The sequence below is a fragment of the Neolamprologus brichardi genome, chromosome 7 (assembly GCF_056152115.1).
Source record: "Neolamprologus brichardi isolate AB-2024 chromosome 7, ASM5615211v1, whole genome shotgun sequence".
NCBI classification, from domain to species: Eukaryota; Metazoa; Chordata; class Actinopteri; order Cichliformes; family Cichlidae; genus Neolamprologus; species Neolamprologus brichardi.
This window is the reverse complement of record NC_142110.1, coordinates 60,096,685-60,116,868: the sequence shown is the minus strand read 5'-3', so window position 1 is coordinate 60,116,868 and position 20,184 is coordinate 60,096,685. Positions and strand designations below refer to the sequence as shown.

General features: G+C 41.3%; 1 protein-coding gene across 1 annotated transcript in view; it reads left to right on the top strand.

Annotated features, from left to right (window-relative positions):
* The window catches only part of grk3 (G protein-coupled receptor kinase 3), a 72,383-nt gene that overhangs the window by 14,989 nt on the left and 37,210 nt on the right, over positions 1 to 20,184 (top strand). The window contains exon 2 of the mRNA XM_006797348.3: positions 1,468 to 1,544. Coding sequence (XP_006797411.1) covers positions 1,468 to 1,544 — 77 coding nt within the window. The remainder of the gene's footprint in view (positions 1 to 1,467; positions 1,545 to 20,184) is intronic.

Sequence of the window (20,184 nt, the reverse complement as noted above, 5' to 3'; positions counted from 1 at the left end):
CCAGATAGGTTCTGTTTTTGTATTTTCAGAGTAATCCTCTATGGGGAGAAACTGCTAATGTGCTCGTTTATTCAGGGTTCAGCCTGCTGTAGTTTTTGCCTTTTTAAGTTGCTCTACAACATAACTAGATAAAGTTGTGTGTGAATAAGACCTGGGAAGTCTGTATGCAGTGAGTATTTCCTTTTCAGACACCTTTCTCACTCAACATGTGTTAATAGACCTCTGCTGAATCACACTTGTTATTAATCTCTGGCTCTATTCCACAGTATGTCCTTCATCCTGTTTTCTTTCTCTCACCCCAAATGGTCGCAGCAGATGGCCCCGCCCCTCCCTGAGCCTGGTTCTGTTGGACGTTTCTTCCCATTAAAAGGGAGATTTTACTTCCCACTGTCGCCAAAGTGCTTGCTCATAGGGGGTCATATGATTGTTGGGTTTTTTTCTCTGAATGTATTATTGTAAGGTCTACCTTACAATATAAAGCGCCTTGAGACGGCTGTTGTTGTGATTTGGTGCTATATAAATATAATTGAATTGAAAATTGAATTGTAGCTTGCATAGCACCCCTTTTTTCAGGTGGGCATGAAGTCGTTTAGTTGTAGTCGTAGCTTGGGTGTGTGTGTGGCTGTCTTATGGTATGTATGCTGTAATTCATGCAAATGTTTGATGGAAGTGCCTTTGTAGCCAGTGGACAGTGCTTTGGTTGATGCTGGGTGTGTGCACTGGAGGTTTAATTTGTTGTTTTAATTTGTAGACAGAAACGACGGATGTTAATCGACTTATCGTTTTAGCGCATCATTTCCTTTTTACACATGAAAAAATTTAAAGCCTGCGTTTTTTTTTTACATATTCTAATGTGTTTTAGTTAACTCTTGAATATGAATCATTCACATGCTTAGAAATAGACTGAAAATACAATTTCAATAGGAGAGTGCTCAGTATTTTACACTGATACATTGTTGAAAAGCTAACTATTGTGGTGTGTCCCATTTATGAGTTATGCACTGTAATGCATTGAGAAATGATGCACAAGTCTGATAAGGTCGCTGCTATTGTATCATCATCTTGGCCACTGCAGTTAAGGGTTCACCTCGCACATGCTCAGTGTGTGTGCATGCAGAGGTGTTTGTAGGTGAAGCCTTCCTCTGCTGTTGTTGTGTATCAAGTGAGCTGGTGAAGTGTTAATGGGCCTATGGAGGGGGCGCTAATTGATTCATTCTCCCTGCTCTCATTTTCATTAACACCTGCTCCCAGGGTAGCGTGTATCTCTCCAGGTTCTGCTGTAGCCTCCCTTGTGTCCTTGTCCCTTTCCTGCTGTGTGGGGACGGGAGAGTTCCAAACCTGGGACGGATCTCTGACTGGAGGCTGGGACTGCTGTCGCTGAGCTGCTGTTGCATGTAGCTTAGTGAGCTGCTAACTGTGCTGCATATTAATCTGCTTCTTCCTCTCCCCACCACCTTGTGTTCACAGCATTCGCAGTGTGATGCAGAAGTACCTGGAGGAGAGAGATGAACTGACATTTGACAAAATTTTCAATCAGAAAATTGGTAAGTCTCAACCTTTTCATTCTGCTAAAGCGTAAAAGAAATGCATACCGTAGGTTACTAGGATTCAGCAGCATTTCTCTAGAGAGGAAGAGATGGCTCCTGTAGCAGGAAGTTCTGCGTTTTCACATCTCACATTACAGTATTATTACTCCAAAAATCTCCCTCAGTGTAGAAAACCAACAAAGAAACTATGTGGATGAATGTATAGCAGAACATATTGTGATGTGTATGCATTTAGGATGCATTGTTGGAATGTTTTATTTATTTATATTTATTTTTTTGTTGTAATGATGATTCATTCATTCATTTTTGAAGTCAAACTGAGAACATAAACGCCATTGGTCTCCAGTGGCTGAAGCTTCTAATGGAGCTGCTTTTGCTTTTGGTTTCATTGAACTTGTTGGGACATGATGTGTGAACAGGCTGTTAATGGTAGCTAACACTTTACTTATGGTACAGTGTGTTTAAGCATTAGCATCTACCCCATATGGGCCCTGTGACCAGTTACTTAGGCATGCTTTACACTTTACACTTTCTGCTTTGAGGTTTCATTTAGCTTCCACCCACAGATTTACTAACAGATACACACTGCCACTTTTCCTATTGAAGGTGTTTTTCAGTTTTTCTAAAGCTTTGCTACCGTGGTCCAACACTGTTTGATTGGTTTGTCACTCCACCACTTGTAATGTCCCAGTAAAATAGAACGGTTAGTTGTGTTTGCCGTTAATTATAAACAAAAATGAATAAATCACTCCACTGTTATTGTCAGCATTTAATTTGAGTGAAGTAAGAGATACTGGATTTAACTCTAGCTCTGTGAGTATATGTGTAACAGGCTTCACTATTTGTCTTACTGAAAGGAAAGGCTTTTAGTAACTGCAGAACTACAGTAACCACTCCGTGTGTTCACAGCAAAGCTAGTTGGTGTTGCCTCAACTGTCTCAGTTTATCTACCAAGCCAAATCTGTCTGAGTGCTGTCTGTCAAACTGTTTGCATTGTAACGCCCCTTTTCCAGGTGAAAACTACAGGTCAAGCGAGATTCTATCTAAAGTCACTGCTCCAAAAGCCAGTGGGGTTCCTGTGCACTGTTTACATGATCTAAGGAGACTTTCTCCATAAAAGAACAAGTAACACTGAGCTGTTAAGGACAAAAATTTTTATTTTTTGGCAGGAAAGGCAGCTTCAACATAGGCATGACTGTCACATACAATACTTCACTCAGCACGTGTTGACAGCATTGTTTTTCAAATATGTTATGTTACCTAACACAACTTCAGACCAAAGAAATGCAGGCACCACTGTCAGTGCTTTTCCCCCTTCTATTGCATATTTGCATACAAACTAGAGATGGCACGATACCACTTTTTTATGTCCGATACCGATACCATAAATGTGGATATCTGCCGATACCAATATGAATCTGATATAGTGTTTTTTAATCAATAAAACTGTTTTTTTTAATATATTGCTGCATTGTGTATAAGTTCATACTCAAATTTAAATAAACAACAACACTAAAGCTATTCTGTTATACCTGTATGTAAAAAATACACTGCACCCAAAATATTTCATAGTTCAGCAATACTGATCAATCTAATAAACTTAAACCTACTCCATCCTCCCTATTCTGGTATTTTAAAGAGTACTTAGCAGAAATATTAAGCAACCTAACTAATAGGGTTGCAAACTCCCAGCAAAAGAAAAAAAAAAGGAACCACCCCCCACCTCATGATGCTTAATCGACGTAATCAACTTTAATTTGATGCAGTGTGGGAAAAAGAAAATGCACAGAAATCAATTATTTTTCAAGAATAATTAAATCATCTTTAAAACGTCTTTCTTCAACAGAACTGCAGACTGCACAGATGGTATCTTCCCAAAGGAAAAAGTACTATATCTTACTAGGGTATATTAGACTTAACAGTTACTATATACAGTAATGGACTTCTATATATTTTACATAAGATTAAAACTTTGGGTGTAAGATTCAGATAATTATTTATTAAAAGCTCGACATTTTAAATGAGAATAAGAAAGAAAAGTATGTCTTTGTGCCCCCTTTTCCCTGTTCATGCCCTATCGGCCCCCCTGGCTAAAGTTTGCTAGATCCGCCCCTGCACAGTTACCAGCCGTCAGCTACGTAGAAAAGGATCCTGGTGTAGAAAGTAATATTAAATAAATTCTAACAACAGCTTATCAAGGTTAAACGTGCTGCTGTTCAGCCGCTGGTTTCCTCTTTCTGGCGCGAAGTGGGCCAAAAACAGACAAGAGAGACGGACTCGTGACAGAAAAGCCGATCAGCTGATCATTAATCAGTTTCACGATTGAAGTAGCAGCAAGAAGAGGCAGTCGCTCCATATATCGGTTGTTAAGCTTAACGTGGGAATGCTTTACAAACATTCAGAGATGAACTTACACACTTGCTTTACTTCTCTCTGGGAAAACTTTATTGGAGATGAAATGCTGGTTTGGTACCCAGGCTACAAATACACACAGCCGCTCTATCACGTGAGCACACTGCTTCGACGTGCTACGGTTATGAGCCGAGTTATGCCGTGTCGCAAGTTTTGTGAGGTGCTTTTTTTAAAATATTTAATGGATCGGATTACATTTTTTATTTATCTCCGATATCCGATCCAGGAATTTACGTCAGTATCGGACCTATGCGTAATATCGGATCGGTCCATCTCTAATACAAACATTTCCTCGCTTTTAAAGCTCAAAGCAAATGCTGTCATGAAAAATGAATTTGCTGGTAAATACTATCCTCTACTTGTTAGCACATAGCTCAAAGCCCCTCTTTGCTTAACTACACTCTGAGAGAGCTGGAAGCATTTTATCTGGCAGAAGGCTGCTCATCTGTGTCAGACACTCTTAAACAGAAATCATCGCCTGTAGCAGATTAAGCTGTCGCTTATTAACATTAATGGGATAAATGACTTGATATAACTGGATGGTTAATGCAGAATGTTTTTGTGTTCAGCCATGTTATATAGCATCAATCAGTAAAATTCCTCTTCTTGACTCTGTGTTTTAGGCTTCATTTTTTTCCTCACATCCTGACACTCAAAAGTGATGGGATAATAAACACGATCTTATAACTGTTGACCACTTTTTTCCCCAGTGTTGTTCAAAATAAACCACCTAATAATATTCCTGAGGTAATTTTTCAGTCCTCCTTTGCCACAGAAGCAATTTGTAATACAAAGGCTTCTCGCACTTGGGTCTAAATCAGGATTGTGTTCAGCCTCAGTGTGGCATTACTCTTTTTCTGTGCTAGTTGTGCAGATGTTTACTGTCACTTCTCTGTATGGAGTTATTCATTGTAAGGCAGCTTTGTTTGTGTTTAGAGCAGTGACTCAAGGTAGAGTGTCACATTTCCTGTTTCCTCCTGCCCTCCAGTTGGTAGCAGCGTCGCTGTGCTGGCTCCTCCGAGTGTTTCCATTCTGAGCACACGGGCTGTGTGCCAGTATTTGTGGCGTACCAGGGGACCACAGCTGCCCTCCAGGCTTCTAGTAGCTTTACTTACTTTTCTCTGATCTGTGCCCTCTTTGGGAATAGACTGCGTTAATTTTCTCTGCCTCGATCTCCTTGTCTTCAGGTCTCTTCTCTGTCAGATTTGTTGCTGTCCTTATCGCAGTTTCTCTTATTTTCTCTTTGCCACCTCATACTATCACTCAGGCTCTTGCACATTGTGTGGGTGTGCACATGCTTTATTGGTACCTTTGTGAAACTTAACACTCTTGCAGTAATTTAATAATCCTTATTTTGGCCGGTGTGTTAATTGTCTTCAGTAAGTTGGACACTGCTGGAAAAACAGTGGGAAACATGTCTACACACTTGCAGCCACCACGACCACTGTGACCCAGTGCTTAGTGGAGTCCTGCTTTTAAGGCTCAAGATGAGTGTAGGGATGTGGTTAGTGTTTTGAAACCAGACACGATAAGCAAAGAGCATGCACTGTCTGGCTGACACACGGCATGCACTGAGGCTAGCAACATGTCAATCACGTGGTAAAACAAACCCTGCTTTATCCTCACTCTGTTTATATCTATCAATCTAGTTTATAGAAATAAAATCCATGTGCTCATATTAAGCCAACATGGCATTTCACTATTATACCTACAACAAACAACCTGCCTGAAGATCTTTGTGATGGATGCTTTTTGGAGCTTGCATTATACATCAGCACCTGTGGGCAGAACTGGCATGAATGCCAAAAACACACAGTTTACCAAATAGGTCTAATGAGGTTGTTTAGTTGAACTGACTATGAAAATTCACACTAACATAAAAATCCCTTTAAAATTTTTCAGTCAGATAAAATCATATAATATCACAAGCTTAATTTCCTATTTGATGAGTATAATTCATTGTATTTTAGTATGTTAGATGCAGTCACCACAGTTACACGCTTGCTGAACAGGTGATTTAATTAAGGACTCTCATGGACTTCTTACTGTCAGCACTTATTGTGATTGTGATCACAGTAAGTGCTGCTGTCGACTGTGAAAAATCATTTTTTCCTCTCCACGGTTTTCATTGTCTTGGTCATAATGCTGGCGCTTCAGATCCTGGCATGTTTGTCAGAAAAGGTGCTCTGACTCCATCATAAGCTACAATACTGAATACATGATATTCACGGACGTGCTGTTAAATACGTTTTATAGTCCTCGCACATCTATTTGTAGTTGCAAATGTGAGTAAAATGTTTGCATGAGGGGGGTGGGGGGTGGGGTGGCTGGGACAGTGGTAATGTCAAAAAATCAAAATGCGTGAGAAAGCACACTAGGCATTAGTGAAAAGAGTGAGCGCGTATGTGTCAGTGAACAGAAACTCTTGAGTTCTTGAGAGGACTGTTATGATGAAACACTTGCAGGCGTATGCAGCCTGCTTTACCTGACGTGACCGGCCTGGCCTGCACTGTATCATTTCAATCACTGGAACCAGGATTATATTTTTTAAAAACACAGCAAAGTCTCATCGGAGTGAAGCTGCTGCAGATACCTTCTGGTGTCATCTGTGGTGGCGTTGAAATCTCAGTTTATATTTTAGTGCCTTTGTTGTGTTTTCCCATCACTGATAATGACCAGAGTCAAGTTTTAATTTTATCTACGTGTGTCAAATCATTCTCACAGGATGTTGCAGAAGAATCTTTTTGGTCCTTCATTTCTCCTTTCTGCTTAGTTCTCTTGGTCCTCTCGCATGTGGAAGTACTGCCTCTCAAACAGCACTGCGTTAGCCAGGCCAGCTTAGGGAAATAGTTGCAAGGCGTGAAGCTTGATGTCAGCTGTGTGCTGTACACATTTGAATGGCAAATGTGTAAGTTTGCATGTTTCAGTAACAAGATAGCTGTCCACAGACTCCAACTGAGCATCACCTGGCTACGGAGGTGTCAGCGTAGCAGTTTCAGCAACTCGTATAATATCCAGAAAACCCAGAGCTGCTGTGTTACTATCTAAAAAGTGCAGCAGATAAAATTCTCCCTTTTACGTGTGTTAACTGCTTCTCTGAGGAATGCACTTCTAAAAACAGTGACTGTAACCTGCACAAGTCCTTAGTTTTAACACAGATTTCACTTTACGGACTTTTCATTTGCATACTGTCAAAGTAAGGTCTTCCCACAGAGACTTGCACGTACTTTAGTTATCAGCCTGCCTCAGATAAATCTCTGCAGCCATGATTTTAGATCACACTAAACTGTGTGAGCACAGCAGAAATGTTCTTCTATGACAAAAGTCCAGTTTGTCCTCTCACTTGATTCTTAGGAAAATGATGCCTTGTTCCACATCCAGAGTGAGAAATGGCTTTAAATTTGTTGTGATATCCTGGCACAGATCTATCAGGCACAACCAGTTTGGTGTATTTCACTTTCGTTTGAGGTGTGTTCAGGGATTCAGCTCACATGGGTGCCAGGTATTTTTTGGATTCATTTTGGGTTTTGTCACATGTCAGTCCTGCTGCCTCCCACGCTTTTGGCATCAGAAAAGGAAGTGGATTTTTAATCAGCAATTGTAACATTGCAGTATTTGGTTGGATTTTAGCACCCTCAACAGCCCTCGTCCTTGGGCTCAACAAGCCTTGTTGACTGTCATGACAACCAAGGTCGGGAAGAAAGCACTTCAGTGTTGCTGGAATTCTTTTACTTCACGATGAAGAAACCGTATCAGCTAGTTTGTTTTGTGGTTCAGACTTTTCTCTGCAAGAAAATTTAATACTGACAAGTGAGAGGACTTGAGGTTTGTGCTTTACATGGATCAAACTAGTGTAAGGTTACTGTGAGTGTCCTTTGCTGTCTTCATAGTCCATGACTTCTGAGCCCTGAGGGGGTAAGACTCTGTGGCTTTTTTTTAAGGCTGTGTCAAAAAGCTGAAAAAAAGGGTGTTGAGAAGGTCTACCTGGCTTTGCATCAGCTGGAGAGCGCGGCTTTGGTGACTCCTCCCTGCGATGTCCCTGGGCCAGACACAGTCAGGGTCAGGCAGGATGGACCCTTATGTAATGGACATGATGTCCTCTCTAAATATAGCAGGCATACTGCTCACTACTTCATCTTGAATATGTTTTTAAAGGCATATATTTGGTTTTCTACATGGTCTGAAGCATGGGATGAGAATAGTACTAGATATTTATATTTAGTACAGTTGTTAGTGCTTATGGTACTTAATAGCCTCTTTCCATTAGTACCTATTCGAATCATTTGTTTTCCATTACAGTCGAGTACCGCCCAATGTCATTGGGTCATTGTTATAGCAATGCGTCTGGTGACGAAATTGGGTGAATGTCGAGGCAACGATATATCTGCTGCTTGGGTCTGTGGCTTTTTGTCAAGCTCGGGGACTACAGCGTTGTATTTCCCTCATTGCTGGTTCTGAGAAACCGTCCTACTTTGGCAAATCGTCCTATCAGATGGTTACTTCTGAGTAATCCTACCCCTAGCCCTAACCACAGCCCTAACCATAACCATACGAAATATTCACAATGGGTTAAAAAAAAATAAAGTAAATTTGGGTTTCGTGTTGTGCGCATGCGCAGAAACAACGGGTAGGGATGGTTTGTGAGGTAGGATGGATTCCCAGAACGCCGGGTTTCAAAAATGGTGGTTTCAAAAATGGGGTGGCTGTAGCTCAGGTGGCAGAGCAGGTCAGCCACTAATCAGAAGGTCGGTGGTTTGATCCCAGGCTGCCTCCTGGCTGCATGCCAAATATCCTTGGGCAAGATACTAACCCCATGTTTGCCTACTGGTGGTGGTCAGAGGGCCCGGTGGCGCCAGTGTCCGGCAGCCTCGCCTCTGTCAGTGCGCCCCAGGGCAGCTGTGGCTACAATGTAGCTTGCCATCGCCAGTGTGTGAATGTGTGTGTGAATGGGTGAATGACTGAATGTAGTGTGAAGCGCTTTGGGGTCCTTAGGGACTAGAAAAGCGCTATACAGGCCATTTACCATTTACCATTTTGATTTTCGTGAACGAGACGTTCCAGTCAATCGGTGGCATGCAGTCTGTCAATGTCACATTTTAGTACCTGCTTGGATTGCTTGGAACCCCGGCCAAGTAGGTACTATTTTAGTACCTGGTACCAGGACCAGGTTCTATGACCTAATGAAGAACCCTGAAAACCGTAGCAAACCAAGGTGAGTTAATGCGAGTAGGAACCAAGTTGGAGCTTATGTTCTGACTAAGGAAAGTTTCATCTGATGATGCCTGTGACAGTGGCTTTTTGGTATGAAAAAAACTTTAGTTTTCTAAAGTAACTGCAGCTTTTCCTCAGTGTACCCGCTAGGGTAGGGCAATATGGTCAAAAATATTTATCACGATATATTTGAAAATTTGCCATAATGATATAACTGACGATATAATTGACGTGAGACAAAATACTTTACAACTTTATTAGTGCAAAAAAACCCCATCAATGTATTTTCACTTAAACAAGCAGGTGTTTTTTTTTTTTTTTTGTTTGTTTGTTTTTTTAACTTGCTGACAGTTTAACCAAAAGGGATTTCCAGTGGAAATTGACCGACATATCCTCAGCATAACCATGTATAATATCCACAAAACTTTAAAAAGAGGTTATACACACACAATACGGTAATATTATGTTGAAGCACAGTACGTATCACTCTGCGAGGCTCCTGCCTACGATAGACGTAATGCTCCGACAATCCATCAAGTGACTTTGGTAAGCTTCGTAACCTACCAAAGTCGTACTAAAACATTTTTTGACAGATTTTTGAGCACCGTGTACCACGGCGCTTGCATGCTCTACCATAAATTGTGCTTTGGTGTGTATCTGATGGACGAAAGCCAAACCAGTTCCACACCACTAAAGTTGCACCATTTTTACAAACCAATTCTGGTTCATCTGTTTCATTCAACGACTCGCTTTCGCCCTTCTCATTCTCCATCACCGCCATGCTTTTTCCGCGATGTGTGTATGAAAACAAAGGCACTGCGCATGCACGTTTAACCCATATTCTATTGTGATATTTCATTTTCTAATTATTGCCTAACATTATACCGGTATTACTATGAACAGTATGATATGGCCCAACCCTAGTACCCGCATCACTCACTTGCATCCACGTTTCTGCTTAGTGCCAGACACATTTGGGCTGGTTCCACTGTAAATGTAAACACATACGAATGATATGATATGGCACAGGTCTGATAACAATATTAGACCTATCGGGTAGGTGTGGGTTTAAAAAAAAATTGATTTCCCATTTCAAAACTATTTTAGTTTCAATTCAGTTTTATTTATACAGTGCCAGATCGCAACAACAGTCACCTCAAGGCGTTTATATTGTAAGGTAGACCCGACAATAATACATACAGAGAAAAAAAACCCCAAATCATACGATCTCCTTTTACTGATCCCATTGAGATTAAAAACCTCTTGTTCAAGGGAGACCTAGCTAAGATACCTTTAGGAAAAAAAGGAACATTTTAAGCCTCATCTTAAAAGTAGAGATAGTGCCTGTCTCCCGAATGCAAACTGGAAGCTGGTTACCCAGCCCTACTATTGGAGTCCTAGGTCTTCCCTCCTTCCTCAGAGCACTCTCCTGTTTTTGTTTTTTTTAGTAAAGAAAGGTTGAAGCACGCAGCTTCAACTGCTGTCAAAGTGGGACAAAATAATGTTGACCTCCATTTGCGGCTGTAGAGAAGGTCATATATTCAATTTCAATTCAATTCAATTTTATTTATATAGCGCCAAATCACAACAAAAGTCGCCTCAAGGCGCTTCATAGATACAGAGAAAAACCCAACAATCATATGACCCCCTATGAGCAAGCACTTTGGCGACAGTGGGAAGGAAAAACTCCCTTTTAACAGGAAGAAACCTCCGGCAGAACCAGGCTCAGGGAGGGGCGGCCATCTGCTGCGACCGGTTGGGGTGAGAGAAGGAAGACAGGATAAAAGACATGCTGTGGAAGAGAGACCGAGGTTAATAACAGATATGATTCAACACAGAGAGGTCTGTTAATACATAGAGAGCGAGAAAGGTGACTGGAAAGGAAAAACTCAATGCATCATGGGAATCCCCCGGCAGCCTACATCTATTGCAGCATAACTAAGGGAGGATCCAGGGTCACCTGGTCCAGCTCTAACTATATGCTTTAGCAAAAAGGAAAGTTTTAAGCCTAATCTTAAAAGTAGAGATAGTGTCTGTCTCCCGAATCCAAACTGGAAGCTGGTTCCACAGAAGAGGGGCCTGAAAACTGAAGGCTCTCCCTCCCATTCTACTTTTAAATACTCTAGGAACAACAAGTAGGCCTGCAGAGCGGGAGCGAAGTGCTCTAATAGGGTGATATGGTACCACAAGGTCATTAAGATAAGATGGGGCCTGATTATTTAAGACCTTGTATGTGAGGAGCAGGATTTTGAATTCAATTCTGGATTTAACAGGAAGCCAAACAGAAGAAATATGCTCTCTTTCTAGTCCCTGTCAGTACTCTTGCTGCAGCATTTTGGATTAACTGAAGGCTTTTCAGTGAGTTTTTTGGACATCCTGATAATAATGAATTGCAGTAGTCCAGCCTGGAAGTAATAAATGCATGAACTAGTTTTTCAGCGTCACTCTGAGACAGGATATTTCTAATTTTAGAGATGTTGCGCAAATGGAAGAACGCAGTCTTACATATTTGTTTAATGTGTGCGTTGAAGGACATATCCTGGTCAAAAATGACTCCAAGGTTCCTCACAGTGTTACTGGAGGCCAAGGTAATGCCATCCAGAGTAAGAATCTGGTTAGATACCATATTTCTAAGCTTTTCAGCGCCGAGTACAATGACCTCAGTTTTATCTGAATTAAGAAGCAGAAAGTTAGTGGCCATCCAAGTCTTTATGTCTTTAAGACATTCCTGCAGTTTAACTAATTGGTGTGTGTTATCTGACTTCATGGACAGATAGAGCTGGGTGTCATCTGCATAGCAGTGAAAATGTATGCTATGTCCTCTAATGATGCTGCCTAGGGGAAGCATGTATAATGTAAACAGAATTGGTCCTAGCACTGAACCCTGTGGAACTCCATAATTAACCTCAGTGTGTGAAGAGGACTCTCCATTTACATGCACAAATTGGAGTCTATTAGATAGATATGATACGAACCACTGCAGTGCAATACCTGTAATACCTACAGCGTGTTCTAATCGCTCTAATAGGATATTATGGTCAACAGTATCGAATGCTGCACTAAGGTCAAGAAGGACAAGCACAGAGATGAGTCCGCTGTCAGAGGCCATAAGAAGATCATTTGTAATCTTCACTAAAGCTGTTTCTGTGCTGTGATGAGCTCTGAAACCTGACTGAAACTCTTCAAATAAACCATTCCTCTGCAGATGATCTGTTAGCTGTTTGACAACTACTCTTTCAAGGATTTTTGATATGAAAGGAAGGTTGGAGATTGGCCTATAATTAGCTAAGACTGCTGGGTCTAGAGATGGCTTTTTGAGTAAAGGTTTAACTGCAGCCACCTTGAAGGCCTGTGGTACATAGCCGATTATTAGAGATAGGTTGATCATATATAAGATCGAAGAATTAATCAATGGCATGACTTCTTTGAGCAGTTTTGTAGGAATGGGGTCTAAAAGACACGTTGATGGTTTGGAGGAAGTAATTATTGAAGTTAACTCAGAAAGATCGATTGGAGAAAAAGAGTCTAACTTAACATCAATGGAACTAAGAGTAGCTGTAGATAATATTACATCTGTGGGATGATTATTGGTAATTTTTTCTCTAATGATAAAAATTTTATTTGTGAAGAAGTTCATGAAGTCATTACTAGTTAACGTTAAAGGGATGGTTGGCTCAAAAGAGCTCCGACTCTCTGTCAGCCTGGCCACAGTGCTGAAGAGAAACCTGGGGTTGTTCTTATTTTCTTCAATCAGTGATGAGTAGTAAGCTGTTCTGGCTTTGCGGAGGGCTTTCTTATAAAGCAACAAACTATTTCTCCAGACTAAATGATGATCCTCTAAATTTGTGACACGCCATTTCCTCTCCAGATTACGAGTCATCTGCTTTAGGGTACGTGTTTGAGAATTATACCACGGGGTCAGGTACTTCTGATTAGAGACCTTAGTTTTCACCGGAGCTACAGTATCCAGAGTCGTACGTAGTGAGGAGGTGAAATTATTAACAAGATAATCGACCTCTGTTGGGGTAGCGTTCAGATAGCTGCTCTGCTCTGTGTTGGTACAGGGCATTGACGATGATAACAGTGGCTGGATTATATTCTTAAACTTAGTTACAGCGCTTTCAGAAAGACATCTACTTTGATAAAGTCCACTCTCCACTGCTGCGTAATCAATTATTGTAAATGTAAATGTTATCAAGAAATGATCAGACAGGAGAGGGTTTTCAGGAAACACTGTTAAATGTTCAGTTTCTATGCCATATGTTAAAACCAGATCTAGAGTGTGATTAAAGTGGTGGGTGGGTTCTTTTACATTTTGAGAGAAACCAATTTAGTCTAACAACAGATTAAATGCCATGTTGAGGCTGTCATTTTTAGCATCTACATGGATGTTAAAATCACCCACAATAATTATTTTATCTGAGCTCAGAACTAAATTAGATATAAAGTCTGAGAAATCAGACAGAAACTCTGTGTAAGGCCCAGGTGGACGATAGATGATAACAAGTAAGACTGGTTTCTGAGTTTCACAGCTGGGGTGGACAATGTTAAGCATCAGGCTTTCAAATGAATTAAAAGTCTGTCTTGGTCTTTCATTAATTAATAGACTGGTGTGAAAAATTGCTGCTACACCGCCCCCTCGACCTGTGCTTCGAGATTTCTGGTAGTTAGAATGACTCGGGGGTGTTGATTCATTTAAACTAACATAATCATCCTGCTGCAACCAGGTTTCTGTAAGGCAGAGTAAATCAATTTGTTGATCAATTATTAAGTCATGTACTAACAGAGACTTGGAGGAGAGAGACCTAATATTTAATAATCCACATTTCACTGTTTTACTCTTTGGTTCAGATGTGGATACTGTATTGTTCTTTCTTTGTAAATGTTTAAGTTGTTTGTTGCTGGTTTTTAGTTTGTTTTTTGTCTTTTTGGAAGCTGACACAGTCTCTATGGAGATGGGTTTTTGGGGGGGTAGCAGGAGGAGAGAAGCTGCAGAGAGGCGTGTAAGACTGCAACTCTGCTTCCTGGTCCCAACTCTGGATAGTCATATTTTGAGGGGTTTAATAAATTTGTCCATATTTCTAGAAATGAGAGCTGCTCCATCCAAAGTGGGATGGATGCCATCTCTCCTAACAAGACCAGGTTTCCTCCAGAAGGTTTGCCAATTATCTATGAAGCCCACATCATTTCTGGGACACCACTCAGACAGCCAGCAATTTAAGGAGAACATGCGGCTAAACATGTCACTCCTGGTCTGATTGGGGAGGGGACCAGAGAAAACTACAGAGTCCGACATTGTTTTGGCAAAGTTGCACACCGATTCAATATTGATTTTAGTGACCTCCGATTGGCGTAACCGGGTGTCATTACTGCCGACGTGAATTATGATTTTACTGAAATTACGTTTACCCTTAGCCAGCAGTTTTAAATTTCCTTCAATGTCGCCTGCTCTGGCCCCTGGAAGACAATTGACTATGGTTGCCGGTGTCTCTAGCTTCACATGTCTGAGAACAGAATCACCAATTACCAGAGTTTGACCCCTAGCGCGTGTGTCACTGAGTGGGGAAAAACGGTTAGACAAATGAACGGGTTGGTGGTGTACCTGGGGCTTCTGTTTAGGACTATGCTTCCTCCTCACCGTTACCCAGCCGCCCTCTTTCCGCAGCTGCTTGGGATCTGCCGGGGAACAGCTAGCGGGGCCTACGCTATCTTCGGCTGCACCAGCTACAGGGGCCTTGCTAGCTAAGGGTGAGTGGAGGGTGCGAAGCAGAGTCTCCAGATCAGTAATCCTGGCCTCCAGAGCTGCAAATATGCTACATTTGTTCCATATATCATTACTGCTAAAGGAGGCCGAGGAGTAACTAAACATCTGACACAATGAGCAAGAAAGTGCAGGAAGGACAGGTGAAGTAGCCATGGTGCTAACGGGTCGGCTACGAGCTAAGCTAGCGAAACAGTACAGAGACAGTGAGTGAATACTTTGGCTATAAATTAGGTAGTGAGTACACAGAAAGTGTGCTTCGGATGAAGCACGTGAAGATTACACTATGAAAAAAGAATGTATTTAAAAGTTGTTAATTAAACTGCTAAGCAAATAAGCTACTCAGAAACACCACTGTGTTTGAGCAGGAACAGGAAGTGATACTATACCACAGAGCGAGCGAAAACCAAGTGACAGCGCCACATCACATACTGTTCTATAACAGTCTTCTCCATTCTGAATGTTAAATATCCTTGGGCAAGATACTAACCTGAAGGTGTTCTCCAATGCATTCACCAGTGTATGAATGCATGTAAATGTTAAAATGGAAAGCACTTGCATGGAAAGAGCATAGAAAAAAGTGCTTGTATGAATGGGTGAATGAGGCAAGTTGTGTAAAGCGCTTTGAGTGCTCAGAGTAGAAAAGCGCTATACAAGTACCAGTCCATTCCTCCTTTTATGTCAGCTGGTGCCATATTTTTGTAGGCAGTAGATCTGCTGCTTCTCGCCATGAAAAGGACTGCTTTCTAGACTTTGAGGTGTTTTGGGCAGTCCTACTAAAAAGAAGCCCTGGGAGAGTTTCTGTCTACTTGGCAATACTTTAGGGGTAGTAAAGAGTTGAGAACAGTGCAGGTACTAACCAGCAGTAGGCAACCAGTCTAAAAATATCGCTGGAGAGGGAGAGAGTTTCTTGTGTCAGTTGAAATCAAAAAAGATGGCCACAGGAATCAAGCCTAATCAGAATAGTGTACTGTTTGAGTGTTTGGTTGGTGGCTATAGCTTGGAAAAGGCTAAGCACAAATTTAGCAAACAAACAGCCACTGGTCAGGACAGATGCCATACAGTTGCCTTTTGTGTTGGATTGCTGCCCTTGTGCTTTGATCAGCCTCGTGTAAAGTTGAAACTGGAGCCAACACAGCAGCTACTACATGTGCCATTCCACAAGCAGCAAGGCTAACACTAGCTTGTTCTAGCTTGTGTCATAATGCTGCACCACTTAGAACTGTTGCCATCAGGGGAATAGCACTCTGATTTCCACTATTAAAGCATGACTGTTAGTGGTATCTCTGTTTCAACCTGACTGACCTGTATGCGTGTAAAATCATTTAAAGCTTTAGAGGACATTGATTTAAAACCTGACGCTAACACAGTGTGTTAATAAATAACCTGAAGTAAAAAATGAACGTATGGACTTTTGTACTTGGAGGCTAAGAGGGTGTTCAAATGAAGAGAGGACATCTGAATAGCTTATTGGAATTGCTGTGTTTTTTGTGAAGTACATTACAGCGACCCTCCATCTTTCAGCTCCTGCTCCATCTTCATTTTTGAGCCCTTTCCTTGTCTTCATTCTTTCCTAAAGTCCTTCCTTCTCCTTTTATTTCTCTCACTTTTGCCTTGGCATTCTTTTTCTCCATCTGTCAGACTTCTGGAATGGATGATGGAGAGTTGTGGGTTGCCTAGCAACTACAGTTGCCACAGCAACGGCACCAGAACTGCTGCTTTTTCTTGTCGACTGGGAGAAATGAAATTGATTAAAGGGGGAATAAAATAGGTGATGAGAATTGGAGAGTGGGGAAATGGAGAGGAAGATGTGAAAGGAGAGCTCTAATGGGCAGAACAACATTTATTCCTGTTTCTGTTTCCCAGAATGCAGCATTTGTCCACGATAGGAGTGTGTGTGTGTGTGTGTGTGTGTGTGTGTGTCTGTGTGCGCGCGTGTCAACACATTGTCCTCGCCTCCAGTCCAGTCACACTATCTTCATATCTGAGGAATCTGATGACATGCAGTTAATTAATGTACCACAGCAAAAATCAGGATAAGTATTAATGTCATGTCTTTATAGTACAAATTTACTGCCATTGCCATGTAATGATCATTTTAAACATACCCTTAATTATGATGGTAGTAAACTCCAGTTGCATAGCAACTTTATACATAAGATGTTTTTGTTTTTTTTAGTAAAGAAAAAAAAACAGCAATAAAACCATTTTTCGTCCTTTCTGTAAGCGTGTGTAGGTAGAGCTAACACAGCTGTACACAGCTGTAAGCCTCTAACATGGCCTGCAACGTGGAATTAACCACGAGCAGTCTTACAGTCGACCTCCACCAGCGCTCTATATCTGCAGCTGGATTAGTCTCTTGAGAACATTAGCAATGTATTTGCCTATTGTTCTTACTTCAGTTTGATATGTGTTTGCAAACATATGGCACACAGTATCTATATTTTAAACCATCTCCAATTCAGTAGTAAAGAATATTTCTGGTTCCCAATTAACTCCAAATCTGTCTATAATGCGTGTTTTCAGACAAATATGAACACTCTATGACCTCCTCAGTAGAGGCAATAAACTATTCATTCACTCTCACATTCACACACTGGTGGAGGCAAGCTACAGTTGTAGCCACAGCTGCCCTGGGGCAGACTGACAGAAGCGAGGCTGCCATATCGCGCCCCTCTGGCCAACACCAGTAGGCGGTAGGTGAAGTGTCTTGCCCAAGGACACAACAACCGAGACTGTCCAAGCCGGGGCTCGAACCGGCAACCTTCTGGTTACAAGACGAACTGCCAACTCTTTGAGCCACCTGTCAGAACTGCATGTGTGCATGTGTGCTTGCATGTATCACTGCACTTACTTACACACTATCTTGTGTGGTTGAAAGTAGCACTAATGCATTTAAAATGGACTTATTGGTGCTGTCTTACACATTCCTGTCTACAGCAGCTTTAGCAGAGCACACACTGGAGCATCCTTTAAGAAAGGAGAAAATCTCATGTTCCACAGTTATTAACGATAGCATTCAAGAAAAAGGTTCAGCATACAAATACAGATCTGCTGTTAATTGATATATGGGTTGTCTTCGGCCACAGCCTGTCATTTTTCTGAGGTCACAGGAGGGAGAAGGAAACAAGTTACACTACATAATTTCTGGTTTTTAGGTTGGGGTTTTTTTTGTTTGTTTTTTTTCTTGTAATGAGGCAGTATTTTTCCATTGGCTTTTGAAACATGGTTGTAAGAACTGTAGAGGTTAAATAAGATGTGCTTTTTGCCATCCATTTTCTAAATATTGTAGTATTGTAGTATCTGTCTCCTGAATCCAAACTGCATGCTGGTTCCATAGAAGAGGTGCCTAAAAACTGAAGGCTCTTCCTTCCACTCTTTTAAATACTCTCGGAACAACAACTAAACCTGCAGTGTGAGAGCAAAGTGCTCTAATGGGGTGATATTCTACTGTAAGGTCATTAAGAGATGATGGGACCTGATAAGCTCAGGTAAAATATTTATTGTGATTTTTAACATCCATGTAGATGCTGAAAATAATGGCCTCAACACGGCATTTAATGTATTATATGTTATTATACTCAATTGGTTAATTTTTAAAATTTAAAAGAACACACCCACCACTTCAGAGCAAGATCTAGAGTAATCACACGAGATCTTGCTCTGACATATGTCATAGAAATTGAACATTTAATAGTATTCCCTGAAAACCCTCATGTTTGCTCATTTCCTACTAACATTTAAGTTTAAAATAATGATTACACAGCAGTGGGGAATACATTTCATCACAGTACTTGTCTGTCTGGAAGTGCTGTAACTAAGTTTAAGAATATAATTCATCCACTGTCATCTTCTTCAATGTCATGTGCCAACACAGGAGAGCAGCTACCTGAACTCTGCTCCTGCAGAGGTTGATTGTTTTATTAATAGTTTTACATCTTCCCTGCATGTGATTCATGGTGGGAATACTTGACTCCATGGTATAACGCTCAGATGGGCACCTTACAGCAAATAACTTATAAGTTGGAGTGGAAATGACATCTAATTTAGAAGATCTTCATTTAGACTGGAAAAATAGATTCCTCTGTTAAAAGCCGACCATAAAGCTAGAACATCTTACTATTCATCACTAATTGAAGAAAATAAGAACCATAAGTTTCTCTTTAGCACTGTAGCGAGGCTAACAAAAAGTGTGAGCTCTGTTGAGCCAACCGTAACTAATAATGACTTTATGAATTTCTTTACAAGTAAAATTGGAGAAAATACTACTCATAACAATCTCACAGACATGACATTATATGCAGCAACTTTCAGTGCCATTGATACTTACTTATACTTTTTTTTTCTCCAGTTGATCTTTGAGTTCAGTGATTACTTCCTCCAAACCATCAATGTGTCTTTTAGACCCAAATCCTAAAAGACTGCTCAAAGAAATCCTACCATTGATTAATGTTTCAATCTTAAATCAACCTATCTCTGTTAATGGGATATATATCACACGCCTTCATGCTGGCAGCAGATAAACCATTACTTAAAAAGCCATCACTCGACGCAGCTGTCTTAGCTAATTACTGAAAAATCTCCACTATTACATAGAGGATTATATTGTGTTCCACAGGGTTCTGTGCATGCCATAAATTTGGTTTGCTTATACATCCTTCCCATTGCCAATGCGTTTGAACAGGACCTCCATCAATGGCAACGCGCGCACTTTTGGAATGACCAGCTGGTTAACTAGTTGGCACTCTGGACAAGACATGCATCACCGCTACCGCTGCACATCGGCCAATAAAATCGGACCATGACTCGATCCAGTGTTTTGTCACACCTCATGTGACCGACCATTGGGTTGTAATGAGCTGCCTGGAAAATAATTTTCTGGCGGCTTTTAGGCATCAACAACCGAGTGTGCTCCTCCTGTTTTCGAGCATCGCAACTCACTCAATATAACCTGTCCCTAATTAACACGAAGTGCGGGAATGTCAGCCCCGTTTCAGGGTGCACCACCCAACTATTAATGCTTATTACCTGGTCGAAAGCTGAGCATTGGGTGTCGTCCCAAGACTGCTCCAGTGGAAAATCATCTGTGGAGTGGGTTACTGGAGCCGGTGGGGCCTCTTGAGAAGGCCCCCCTGTCTTTCTTCTCGCGGGGCCAGTGCCCCACATGTCCCTACCGGCCACGATCGCACTCCAACACACTGCCCCATTAACCTACCGAACCCGGGCCAATCCCTGCCAATTCCCCAATATCCA